The sequence below is a fragment of the Salvelinus alpinus genome, chromosome 16, assembly GCF_045679555.1.
Source record: "Salvelinus alpinus chromosome 16, SLU_Salpinus.1, whole genome shotgun sequence".
Lineage (NCBI taxonomy): Eukaryota > Metazoa > Chordata > Actinopteri > Salmoniformes > Salmonidae > Salvelinus > Salvelinus alpinus.
The window spans coordinates 8,353,135-8,365,522 of record NC_092101.1 but is presented as its reverse complement, the minus strand read 5'-3'; the positions used below and the strand labels follow the sequence as shown (position 1 = coordinate 8,365,522).

At 41.8% G+C, this 12,388-nt stretch overlaps 1 protein-coding gene across 4 annotated transcripts in view; it reads right to left on the bottom strand.

The window, feature by feature from the left end:
- Positions 1-11,496, bottom strand: part of ccdc50a (coiled-coil domain containing 50a) — a 31,782-nt gene extending 20,286 nt beyond the window's left edge. Inside the window, exons 1-2 of one of the 4 annotated variants that reach the window (XR_011668259.1) lie at positions 10,421-10,760; positions 2,237-2,299 (exon numbers count right to left, since the gene is read on the bottom strand). Coding sequence is in view for 2 of the 4 variants with exons in the window: in XM_071344624.1 (XP_071200725.1) it covers positions 2,237-2,299; positions 10,421-10,469 (112 nt within the window). In the remaining 2 variants the exon portion in view is untranslated. Of the gene's footprint in view, positions 1-2,236; positions 2,300-10,420; positions 10,761-11,375 lie in introns of those variants that run through there. The other 3 variants (XM_071344625.1, XM_071344624.1, XM_071344626.1) reach the window with 3 other exon arrangements.
- Positions 11,497-12,388: the final 892 nt, after the last annotated feature.

Below are 12,388 nucleotides of genomic sequence, written 5' to 3'. Positions count from 1 at the left end.
CGCTATTTAGGTTAGGCTATTTGATCGGAGAAACCTGCATGATGTAAAAAGTGTCCGTCTCATTACATTGTCATACAGTTTATCTCCAGCCTGTAGGCTACAGAAAAGGCCACATTCTTTCTACCATATCTGCGGCCGCCTAATCCTGCCTAATGAGCGGGCCGGCCATGAGTTTAAAGGATGTTATCATGTTTTAAACTGAGGTGCACATTGTTATAAACTTATCTTTCTGTTTATCGTTATCGAATCAATTCAGGCAATTTATCACAATATGGATTTTTGTCCATATTTCCCAGCTCTACTGAGGGATTCGAGGGCTGTAATCCCTGGCCATCTGGGGGATAATGTTTATTTGTGTAAGTAAGTAGGAAGTAGTAGTTCCAACACGCACGACGAGTGAAATATAATAATGAAAATGGTAATAAAAACAATATAAAATAGCACTATATATAGTGCATTCGGAAAGTATTCAGACCCCTTGACTTAAAAAAAAAATACGTTACAGCCTTACTCTAAAATGGATTAAAATTCCCTCAATCTACACACAATACCCCATAATGACAAAGTGAAAACAGGGTTTTTAGAAATGTTTGCAAATTTATAAAACAGAAATAATTTATTTACATCAGTATTTAGACTCTTTGCTATGAGACATGAAATTGAGGTCAGGTGCATCCTGTTTCCATTGATCATCCATGAGATGTTTCTACAACTTGATTGGAGTCCACCTGTGGTAAATTCAATTGATTGGACATGATTTGGAAAAGCACACACCTGTCTATATAAGGTCCCACAGTTGACAGTGCATGTCAGAGCAGAAACCAAGCAATGAGGTCGAAAGAATTGTCCGTAGAGCTCCGAGACACGATTGTGTCGAGGAACAGATCTGGGGAAGGGTACCAAAAAAAATGTCTGCAGCATTGAAGGTCCCCAAGAACACAGTGGCCATCATTCTTAAATGGAAGAAGTTTGGAACCACCAAGACTCTTCCTAGAGCTGGCTGCCTGGCCAAACTGAGCAATCGGGGGAGAAGAGCCTTTGTTAAGGAGGTGACCAAGAACCCGATGGTCACTCTGACAGAGCTCCAGAGTTCCTCTGTGGAGACGGGAGAACCTTCCAGAAGGACAACCATCTCTGCAGCACTCCACCTTTCAGACATTTTATGGTAGAGTGGTCAGACGGAAGCCACTCCTCAGTAAAATGCACATGACAGCCTGCTTGGACTTTGCCAAAAGTGGGATGTCCGTGGTGGGGGAATGTCAATAGGGGGAGTAGCAGGTAAGATAGGTGAGAGTCGACAGTGTGTGTGTTTTGGGGGGAGGGTGGGATGTCCGTGGTGGGGGAATGTCCATAGGGGGAGTAGCAGGGGGGAGAAGGTAGCCCAGTGGTCTGAGGGTAGAAACTATTGGCCAGTCTTTCAGTTTTTGCCATGATGCTCCTGCACCGGAGTGATTGAAGCGGAGGAGACGATCCCCCCCGATGACATCACAATCCCTGCTAATCTGATTGTGCTGGCCTAACGTCCACCCAGACTAGACTGTATTGTCGTCCTACAGTAGATGGGCATTAATGTGATCCAGACACAGTGTGCAAACATCAAGCCCACTAACACCCACCAAAGCCCCAAAGTGCTATTGTTGTGGTTGCAGCCTAGCAGGAGTCCTGCAGTGCCAGCCTGCTGGGTGAAGCATACTCAGTGGCTTGGCTTGTGTTTTATGGCTGCTTACTGCCTGCTTCCACTGACGCTGCGGTTTACGCTGTCAGACGTGACAGATTTTCTGAGGGAAAACTTGGAGTCATTAGACCTCTCTAAATTCTAAATATTTGGAAAAATGTTCGATAGTCTGCATTCTCGTAAAGAAGACAAAATGGGAGCTTGGAATACTGTATATCAAATATGCTGCAAAGGAAGCTCAAAGTGCTTTTTCTACACCGGAGGAGCAGTTTGCATGAAATAGTTGCGGCTATTACGGACAATATATTGTAATGGCTTTGGACGTAAATGAGACTTCAAATGTGCATGAAGCCGACTGTCTGCATCCAGATTTAAAGTAAAATAATGCCCTGAACAGATCCCAGCACTCAGCCTTTTACTTGACACATTGGAAAATAGGGGTCTGCTCTCTGTTGCACTGAGAGCTGCTTTGGGAACAGCCAGGACAAGATGAAACCATAAGGGACGGGAGGGAGAAGCGGATGTCCAGGTCAGCCTGAAGTGTAGTGGTAGTATACTTACTTTCCTGCTCCTGGAGATTATGGGCCAGGCAGTGGTCCTCCAGCACAGCAAAGTCTCGACACACTGTAGACAGAGAGACAGGAAGACAAGGTTAGGGAGCTCTTATGAAGGTTTATTAAAAAAAATAAAATAAAAATCGGTCAACTTTAAAAATGAACGTTTGTAGTGAAAATAGACAACACATTCCTGCTACAACAAAAGTTGTCTCTTGTTTTGCGATACAGCTGAAGGACTTTTGGAAACGGTTTTTGGTGGTGTTCCGTGTTACGAGATATTGTGCCCGCCTACACATGATGTTCTACTACAGCAAACACTGAACAGTCGCCCCAATCAAGGGCAGGAAACTTGGAACAGAGCACGCAAGACTAAACAAGCTCCCCCGGTTTAACCTTAAGCTAATCAGATGGAGGCTACTGTGACTAAACTACAGCATGAAATGGAGCAGTGGCAAGGCCATTGGAATGATCACACAATGCCGACAGAGAGGAAGTCCTTGTCTGCTTTGTGGCCAAAAAGGATGATTGCTGCACTACAAGCCTTATCTGCCTGATATCTGTTCTGAGCTAAAAATATACAAAATAAAAGCTAAACTAGACTGTCTCAAGCAGGGCCCCTGAAAGACAAGCGGTCTGTAAATAAAGAGAACAGCGTGAAGTATAACTGTGGTTGAGTAAGCGGCGGCACCAAGATTTTGGTTTGAGTCAACAACAGCGTAGCTCATTTTGAAATCCCTCAATCTACACAAAACATCCCTTTTCTGGGTAAATCAACGTGTGTGTATATATATATATTTTTTTTTTAAACAATACATCAAAATACAGAAAAGCGCACGGGACAGCCAGTAACAACTTATCAAATCTTCTAAGAACATGAAAGTCACAGTAGCGAGACGCTAATAAGCTCACTTCCAATGCACAGCAGCATGGCAAAGTCAAAAGTGTCTGCTATGCTGAACCTTCCTAGATGTCACTCAGTCAGAATAGCAATGCTCTTTATTGGCAGTATCTGGCATACATTGAGCCACTTCCGCATAAGCTTTTGCTGAGGACATGCAAACAGTTTAATGAGCTTATGGGGAAGAGGAGGGAAGCAGTAGCTTCCAAATAAATAGTCAGCGGAAGGCTAACAAAAACCATTCAGACCGAGGCAAAGCAGTTGTTGAAACGGCAAAGTGCTACAGTTTAAGGCAAATCAGATAGAGAACAAGAAGAATCACAGGGGTAGAAATTACAGAGAGAGTGGAACTAATGGAGGAAATCTGGGGCTGTGTCCCGATTTAGTGCACTACTTTTATATATATTTTTTTAAACAGGGCCCATGAGGCTCTGGTCAAAAGTAGTACACTATGTAGGAAGATGATCAACTAGATTCAGCTGCAGGCCGATTTTTTTCTTTTTTCTTCTTGAGCGGATGGTCAGGGAGCCGGAACATATTTGCAAATTGACCCAAACATACAGTGCCTTCGGGAAGTATTCTGACCCCTTGACTTTTTCCACATTGTTACATTACTTCCGTATTCTAAAATTAACTAAGAAAAAAAAGAAGAATCCCTCAATCTACACAAAATACCACATAATGACAAAGCACAAATGTTAATTTATCATTGAATCACAGCCTACTTCACCAAACGGGTGATTTAACAAGTGCATTCACGAAAAAAGCACTGTCGTTGCACCAATGTGTACCCAACCATAAACATCAACGCCCTTCTTAAAATCAATACACAAGTATATATTTTTAAACCTGTATATTTAGTTAATATTGCCTGCTAACATTAATTTCTTTTAACTAGTGAAATTGTGTCACTTCTCTTGCGTTCTGTGCAAGCAGAGTCAGGGTAACGTTATATGCCGAAGTTTGGGCCGCCTGGCTCGTTGCGAACTGTGTGAAGACCATTTCTTCCTAACAAAGACAGCCAACTTCACCAAACGGGGGATGATTTAACAAAAGCGCATTTGTGAAAAACACAATCGTTGCACGAATGTACCTAACCATAAACATCAATGTCTTTCTTAAAATCAATACACAGAAGTATATATATTTTTTTTAACCTGCATATTTAGTTAAGAAATTCATGTTAGCAGGCAATATTAAACTACCGGTAGGTAAATTGTGTCACTTCTCTTGCGTTCATTGCACGCAGAGTCAGGGTATATGCAACAGTTTGGGCCGCCTGTCTCGTTGCGAACTAAGCGGTGGTAGGCAGCAGCAGGCTCGTAAGCATTCATTCAAACAGCACTTTCCTGCGTTTGCCAGCAGCTCTTCGCAATGCTTCAAGCATTGCGCTGTTTATGACTTCAAGCCTATCAAATCCCGAGATTAGGCTGGCAATACTAAAGTACCTATTAGAACATCCAATAGTCAAAGATACATGAAATACAAGTGGAAGAGAGAAATAGTCCTATAATAACTACAACCTAAAACTTATTACCTGGGAATATTGAAGACTCATGTTAAAAGGAACCACCAGCTTTTAATATGTTCTCATGTTCTGAGCAAGGAACTTAAACGTTAACTTTTTTTACATGGCACATATTGCACTTTTACTTTCTTCTCCAACACTTTGTATTTGCATTATTTAAACCAAATTGAACAGGTTTAATTATTTATTTGAGACTAAATTGATTTTATTGATGTATTATATTAAGTTAAAATAAGTGTTCATTCAGTTGTTGTAATTGTCATTATTACAAATGTATATAAAAATCGGCCGATTTTAATCGGTATTGGCGTTGAAAAATCCTATTCGGTCGACCTCTAGCTAACACCCCTGGGAATCTAGTGCATTAGCTGCTCGAGCATCAAAGGACAGTTGGAAAGAAGATGTAGAAATGTTATTAAAAAACAGACTAAGCTAGCAAAACAATTGCTTATAAATCATTAAACACTCCCGTTATTAGCTCAAGTTTATCTACGTGAAAAGAAAGGTCTACATTCATTTTAGGATTAAAAAATATATATATTTAAAATGGTTTTGACGGCTATTTTACATTTTCATGACGGTCTTCATCCATAACCGTCAGTTCCACGGTTATTCAATTACCGTCAAAGCCCTAATAAGATTTTCTGGTGTTTAAGTCTTATGTCCAACATAACATTTAGGGGAGGCGACAAATAAAATGATGAACACGCGCCGCCAGTTGGGGAACCCTGATGTAGGGAATAGGGTCCCATTTGAGACACATCCTAAATGTCCGACAGGTGGATGTCTTTGGGAGACATGCACTGTAGCATGTTTACCCTTGCGCATGACTTGAACAAGTATTTAACTAACGGTCCTCATGCAAGCTAGTGTTTACAGTAATGCTGATATGATATTCATATGATAACCATCATTATTTTAATCATCGGGGGGGGATCAGACAGATTACGTAGGCTAACCCTAATCCCGAAAAGTCTGTCCTAGCAAACAAACAAACCATAATAGGCATTAGGCCTACTGAACGGCCAATTAACTACAGGGAACAACGTCCTAATCACTTGCATACACCTGTATGCACCAGCCATCTCAAATCAGTTGACATTCAAAAAGCAAATGATGACTCAAAACAGACGTGCTAATATCTTTTTGCATTTTAACTCCATGAGTCCAATAGACCTGTACAGAGCCTTGCTACCGTAGTGTCTGTTTTGATCTAGAACATTCTCAGGGTGAGCACAGCAAATGTTTGCTGAGGAACATTCACGTGTGTTTCATAAGCTGGGTAAACTGTACTTAAGCCCCTTCTGTTATTCTGTGGTGGACATCTTTTCTCCCTGCACTGTGACTATGTTAGAGGATACAAGTAAGCTGTGATTATAAATGTGTAATTAACCATGTCCCCATCTGCTACTGGCAGTGGGTGGCTGACGTCTAGCCTAATTTTATCACCAGATCATAAGTTCAGATGTTTTATACACCGAAATGTGCAGAAGTTGCACGTCTAGCAGCACTTAGCCCACACAGTTGCTTTCAAAACTAGGCCTAACTGAGGATGTAAATAAGTTATTTTCCCCGTGAATATGAATCCTTGTCATTTCTAAACCGAGAGGTTAACGAATGGGGGGGGGGGGGGCTGGAACCATCTCCGATGACCATAATGAATCACTTGGATGGTGCTATGGAGACCGCCGCAGAGCAGTGGAAAGGCACATTCTCCCATCATGCACTTTTCTAGACCAACATCTCAAATATTCCATGGAGCTGGATTGGAGCAGCTGTTTCGCACACGCAGGAAGAGTTCGTTACACTTCTCCATTCCGATCAGACTGAAAGCATACAGAGGAACAGGAAACGTGCACGAGATATCCAAACCGGGATCTGTCCAGTGTCCACACATATATCAACAGCTGTAACGTACTATTGTTTTAGGGAAGAGGTGCTTTCTGATTTCTCCACCACTCAATATCTGAATAACATTTAGGCCATTTTGAGGAAACATTGATTGTGAGGAAAGGGAAATTTGTTTGGGATTGTTTTGCACACTGACATGGAATATTTCTGTCAACATACCGCTATTAAAATAAATGTTTTGCTCCATGAAGTAACTCAACAATGTGTATGCTGCCATCTTGTCTAGGCTAGTGATAACCGGGATCCTTCGGATGTCCGTACCCTAAAACCTAACCCAGTGGTATTCAAAGTCGGGGTCATGAGCTCGAGAAGGGTTGCGGGGGAACAAAAAAATAAAGAAAACAGATTGTATGAGACAACATACAACATTTGAGAAAGACTTTAAACATATATAATTTTGAATAAATGTATTTATTGGCTTCTTTTCATTAAAAAAAAACAAGGGGTCCCCAGAAATTCTGGTAGAAAACAAAAATGGGGCCCTCGCTGAAAAAGTTTGAATAGCACTGCCCTAACCCTCAACCATAATCCTTAACCGTTTTAAATGTCAACTTCAACAGGGGTGATGTAAGAGTTGGGATGTCCCAAGGATCCCTTGTTCATCTTCTATTTCAAATCTTCTTATTGACTGAAACAGGTGGGACTTAGGTATATATACACAGTACCAATCAAAAGTTTGGACACACCTACTCATTTATGGGTTTTTCTTTATTTTATATATTGTAGTATAATAGTGAAGACATCAAAACTATGAAATAACACCCATGGAATCATGTTGTAACCAAAAAGTGTTAAACAAATCAAAATATATTTTAGATTCTTCAAAGTAGCCACCCTTTGCCTTGACAGCTTTGCGCACTCTTGGCATTCTCTCAACCAGCTTCACCTGGAATGCTTTTCCAACAGTCTTGGAGTTCCCACATACGCTGAACACTTGTTCACTGCTATTCCTTCACTCTGCGGTCCAACTCATCCCAAACCATCTCAATTGGGTTGAGGTCAGGTGATTGTGGAGGCCAGTTCATCTGATGCAGCACTCCACTCTCCTTAGTCAAATAGCCCTTACACAGCCTGGAGGTGTGTTGGGTCATTGTCCTGTTGAAAAACAAATGATAGTCCCACTAAGCGCAAACCAGATGGGATGGCGTATCGCTGTAGAATGCTGTGGTAGCCATGCTGGTTAAGTATGCCTTTAATTCTAAATAAAATCACTGAGTGTCACCATCAAAGCACCCCCACACCTCCTCCTCCATGCTTCATGGTGGGAACTACACATGCAGAGATCATCCGTTCACCTACTCTACGTCTCACAAAGACATGGCGGTTCGAACCAAAAATCTCAAATTTGGAATCATCAGACAAAAGGACAGATTTCCACCGGTCTAATGTCTATTGCTCCTGTTTCTTGGCCCAAGCAAGTCTCTTCTTATTGGTGTTCTTTAGTAGTGGTTTCATTGCAGCATTTCGACCATGAAGGCCTGATTCACGCAGTCTCCTCTGAACAGTTGATGTTGAGATGTGTCTGTTACTTGACCTCTATGAAGCATTTATTTTGGCTGCAATTTCTGATGCTGGTAACTCTAATGAACGTATCCTTTGCAGCAGAGGTAACTCTGGGTCTTCCTTTCCTGTGGCGGTCCTCATGAGAGACAGTTTCATCATAGCGCTTGACGGCTTTTGCGACTGCACTTGAAGAAACTTTTGTAATGGTGAGAGGTTAGCATGTCTTGGGGGTATGATATTTGTGGGTCTGCAACTTTCGCACTCATTATTCATGATTAATTAACTCAGAATTATCATGGTAGCATCCACATTAATGTAGAAGTGTTTAGAAACATTCTATTCTTAGACTCCAAAATTATAATACTGTACATTATTTACAATTCATTTCTACTGGGCACAATAATCTGAAACACAACCAAAACAAACAGCGAATTCATCCACCAAGTTTGTACAGTCACAAGCTTAATGTAGCCATTGCGTGCTAGGAATATGTGACCAAATACTTCACTTGTTTATACTTTAATACACGTGTGAATTTGTCCCTATACTTTTGGTCCCCTAAAAACCGGTTCACCCGATATGGATGAAAATACACTCAAATTAAAGCGGAGTCTGCACTTTAACTTCACAGTCCATGTATCATTTAAAATCCAAAGTGCTGGAGTACAGAGCCACAACAAAAATAATGTGTCACCGTCCAAATACTTTGAGCTCACATTCACACAGTTTATTAGGTACACCCATCTGGTACCGGGTCGGACCCCCCTTTGCCTCCAGAACAGCTACAGATATGCTGTAACGTTCAAACGTTGCTCAATAGGTATCAAGGGACCTAACGTGTGCCAGGAAAACATTCCCCATACGTTGACACCAAACAGGATGGGGCCATGGACTCACGTTGCTTACTCTACTTCCTGTCTCTGCCATTAGCGTGACGCAACAGGAACTGGAATTCGTCACACCGGGCGATGTTTTTCCACTCCTCAGTTGTCCAGTGTTGGTGATAGCGTGCCCACTGGAGCCTCTTCTTGTTTTTAGCTGATAGGAGTGGAACCTCGTGTGGTTGTCTGCTGCAACAGCCCATCCGTGACAAGGACAAACAAGTTATGCGTTCCAAGATGCTGTTCTGCACACCACTGTTGTACTGCGAGTTATTTGCCTGTGTGGCCCACTTGTTAGCTTGTATGATTCTTGCCATTCTCCACCGACCTCTCTCATCAACAAGCTGTTTTCGCCCACAGGACTGCTGCTGACTGGATGGTTTTTGCACCATTCTTGGTAAACCGTAGACACCTGTGCATGAAAAGACCAGCCATTTCTGTGATACTGGAACCGGCGCACCTGGCACCGACAATCATACCACGCTCAAAGTTGCTTAAGTCACTCATTTTGCACATTCTAACGTTCAACCGAACAGTAACTGAATGCCTCAATGCCTGCTTTATATAGCAAGCCATTTGTGTAAACTGGCCACTGAGTGTATATCAATGTAGAGCTAATGTAACCGTGATTGACCACACACTGCAGCACAGTAGGTGGCGGCATGTACCTTAAACGTTTGTTTGCGGACCGCCACCATAGAAGAAGAAAAGACAAAGGTGGGTCCACCCCAAACGCGGCATGTCTTGATGACACTCATCTGTCTACTCTCGATCAATGAGAGAATATTTGAAATAGACAAGAGGACACGTTGTTGTATTAGCTACTTAATGGAGAGAAGAAAATCTCGATTAAAAATAAAATCTATATTTTATTAACATTACATTTTCTAAATTCAAACGGACCACCTGCAACTGAACATATACATTTTAGAAGATACGTGTTTGGCCAAATCGAGAATGAAGACACTATCGCCAAGTTAATAAGGTTGGTCGAAAATTCTCAGCGCTACACCCAACAGTACCTATCCTGCCCTAATGGAGCGTCACATTAGCCCGCGTTACAATCTGCTAGCTAGGTTGGTTGCCAGGCAGGCAGCTAAAAGCTCACGCTGACAAACGTGTGATACCTACAGTAGCTTTATAAATCATTCCGGATTCACGTAAAAAAAAATCTGCACCAGGCTAGCTAGCAAATACAATATAACGAACGTTAGTTAGTTACACTGGCACACATGATTTGAACAGTAACATTACTGGTGTTATGGGGGTGAGTTCAACCTCATAACATCAGTACAGTACAAGTACTGTAAACGAGGTACTGTAACGTTACCTGGCTAACAAAACAAACAGATGCACGCACTTGACACCTGAAATGTTGAAAACAACCACCTGTCACAAGTAGGTCTAAACACGAGGCTAGTTCTACAGATGAACGTTGAATAGAGAACGTTCGCTAGCAAACGTTACCTTCTTTTACTCCGGGCAGTTTGTTTTGATCGATGGGAAATTCAGCCATGTTGTCAGCGACGTGTCAAAGCCGTTCACGTTGAATTATGCTTCCGCGATGTGCCGAAGGTTACCAGAGCAGAGTCTGATTGTTTGTTGTCATAAAAACGATTGATGATTCAGGTACTAACATTACGGGTGTCCCTTTTTATTATTGTCGGCACTGTAGCTAGCTAGCCGCTTCGCCAGTCAGATTGTGTGAGCAACCCTCCCTCTTCCTCCGTTCTGCAGCTGTGCGTTTGATTAGCGAGCTAGCTAGCTGAGGGAAGAAAAAAAGAGCCCAGCTACGGATAGCAGGCGGGCCACTGTTAAATATGTAAGGAATGAAAGAGTATAGAGGAGATATTGCGTTCGCGCAACATACACACACACACACACACACCAAATTACACAAGCATAACCACTATTGAAATCCCTGGCTGTATATCAGGAGTAAAAGTAATGCGGTACGGTACGGGCAAAACGTAAGCCTATCACAATTATTACAACATGCCCAAAAACTATAGGTTATAACAACATTATTTAACATTGCTGCATGAAAAATGTGCGAATTGACAGGAAACCGGGTGGCATATGCTCCAAATTGTTATGGTTTGAAGAGAACAATTACATTTTGTCAAGGCTGATCATTGAATGTATTAATTTAACCTTTATTTAACTAGGCAAGTGGTTTAAGAACTCATTCTTATTTACAATGACGGCCTGCCAAAAGGCCTTCTGCGGGATGGGGGCTGGGATTAAAAATAAAAGTATAGGACAAGACAGACACCACAACACTACATGAAGATAGACCTAAGACAACAACATAGCATGGCAGCAACACCACATGACAACAACATGGTAGCAGCACAAAACATGGCACAAAATTATTGGACAGACAACAGCACAAAGGGCAAGAAGGTAGAGACAACCATACATCACGTGAAGCAGCCACAACTGTCAGTAAGAGTGTCCATTATTGAGTCTTTGAATGAAGAGATCGAGATAAAACTGTCCAGTTTGAGTGTTTTTTTGCAGCTCGTTCCAGTCGCTAGCTGCAGCGAACTGAAAAGAGGAGCAACCCAGGGATGTGTGTGCTTTGGGGACCTTTGACAGAATGTGACTGGCAGAACGGGTGTTATATGTGGAGGATTAGGGCTGCTGTAGGTATCGCATATAGGGGAAGTGAGGCCTACGAGGGTTTTATAAATAAGCATCAACCAGTTGGTCTTGCGACGGGAATACAGAGATGACCAGTTTACAGAGAAGCTCCAGACAAGAGAGGATGAGTTGCCCAGAACGAGGCGTGCGTGTAAATGCATCCATTTAGGCTACAAGTGTAGGCCTAATGACAATCGCATAATGTTATTTTTTGTGGGGTTGCCTGTTTTGCATGTTATTTTCGCATTAATACGTGTCACATATCAGTTTGCAAACAATGTAAAAAATCCTTGAGTTAATAAAGCTGCATACAAACATGGTCTCTTTTTTGCTTAGGACGGCTTTATTTAGGTCCTAACAGTTTGTGGGCACCGTTTGTGTCCGTTATAGTGCAATTAATGTATTGTTTAGTGTTGTGTAGTGGCTTTGCTGGAATGCATATAAAAAAAAAATTGGGGAGTTTGCCCCAACAAGATTTACATGCTAAAATCGCCACTGCATAGGCGACTTTTTCATAAGACTAGGGGAAGACAAGCTTTCCCTAAAGTCAATTATATTACACTGAACAAAAATATAAACGCAATGTCTAATGTGTTGGTCCCAAGAGCTGAAATAAAAGACCCCAGAAATGTTGCATACGCACAAAAAGCTTATTTCTCTAAAATGTTTGTTTACGTCTCTGTTAGTGAGCATTTCTCCTTTGCCAAGATAATCCATCCACCTGACAGATGTGGCATATCAAGAAGCTGATTAAACTATAAGCATTACACAGGTGTGCCTTGTGCTGGG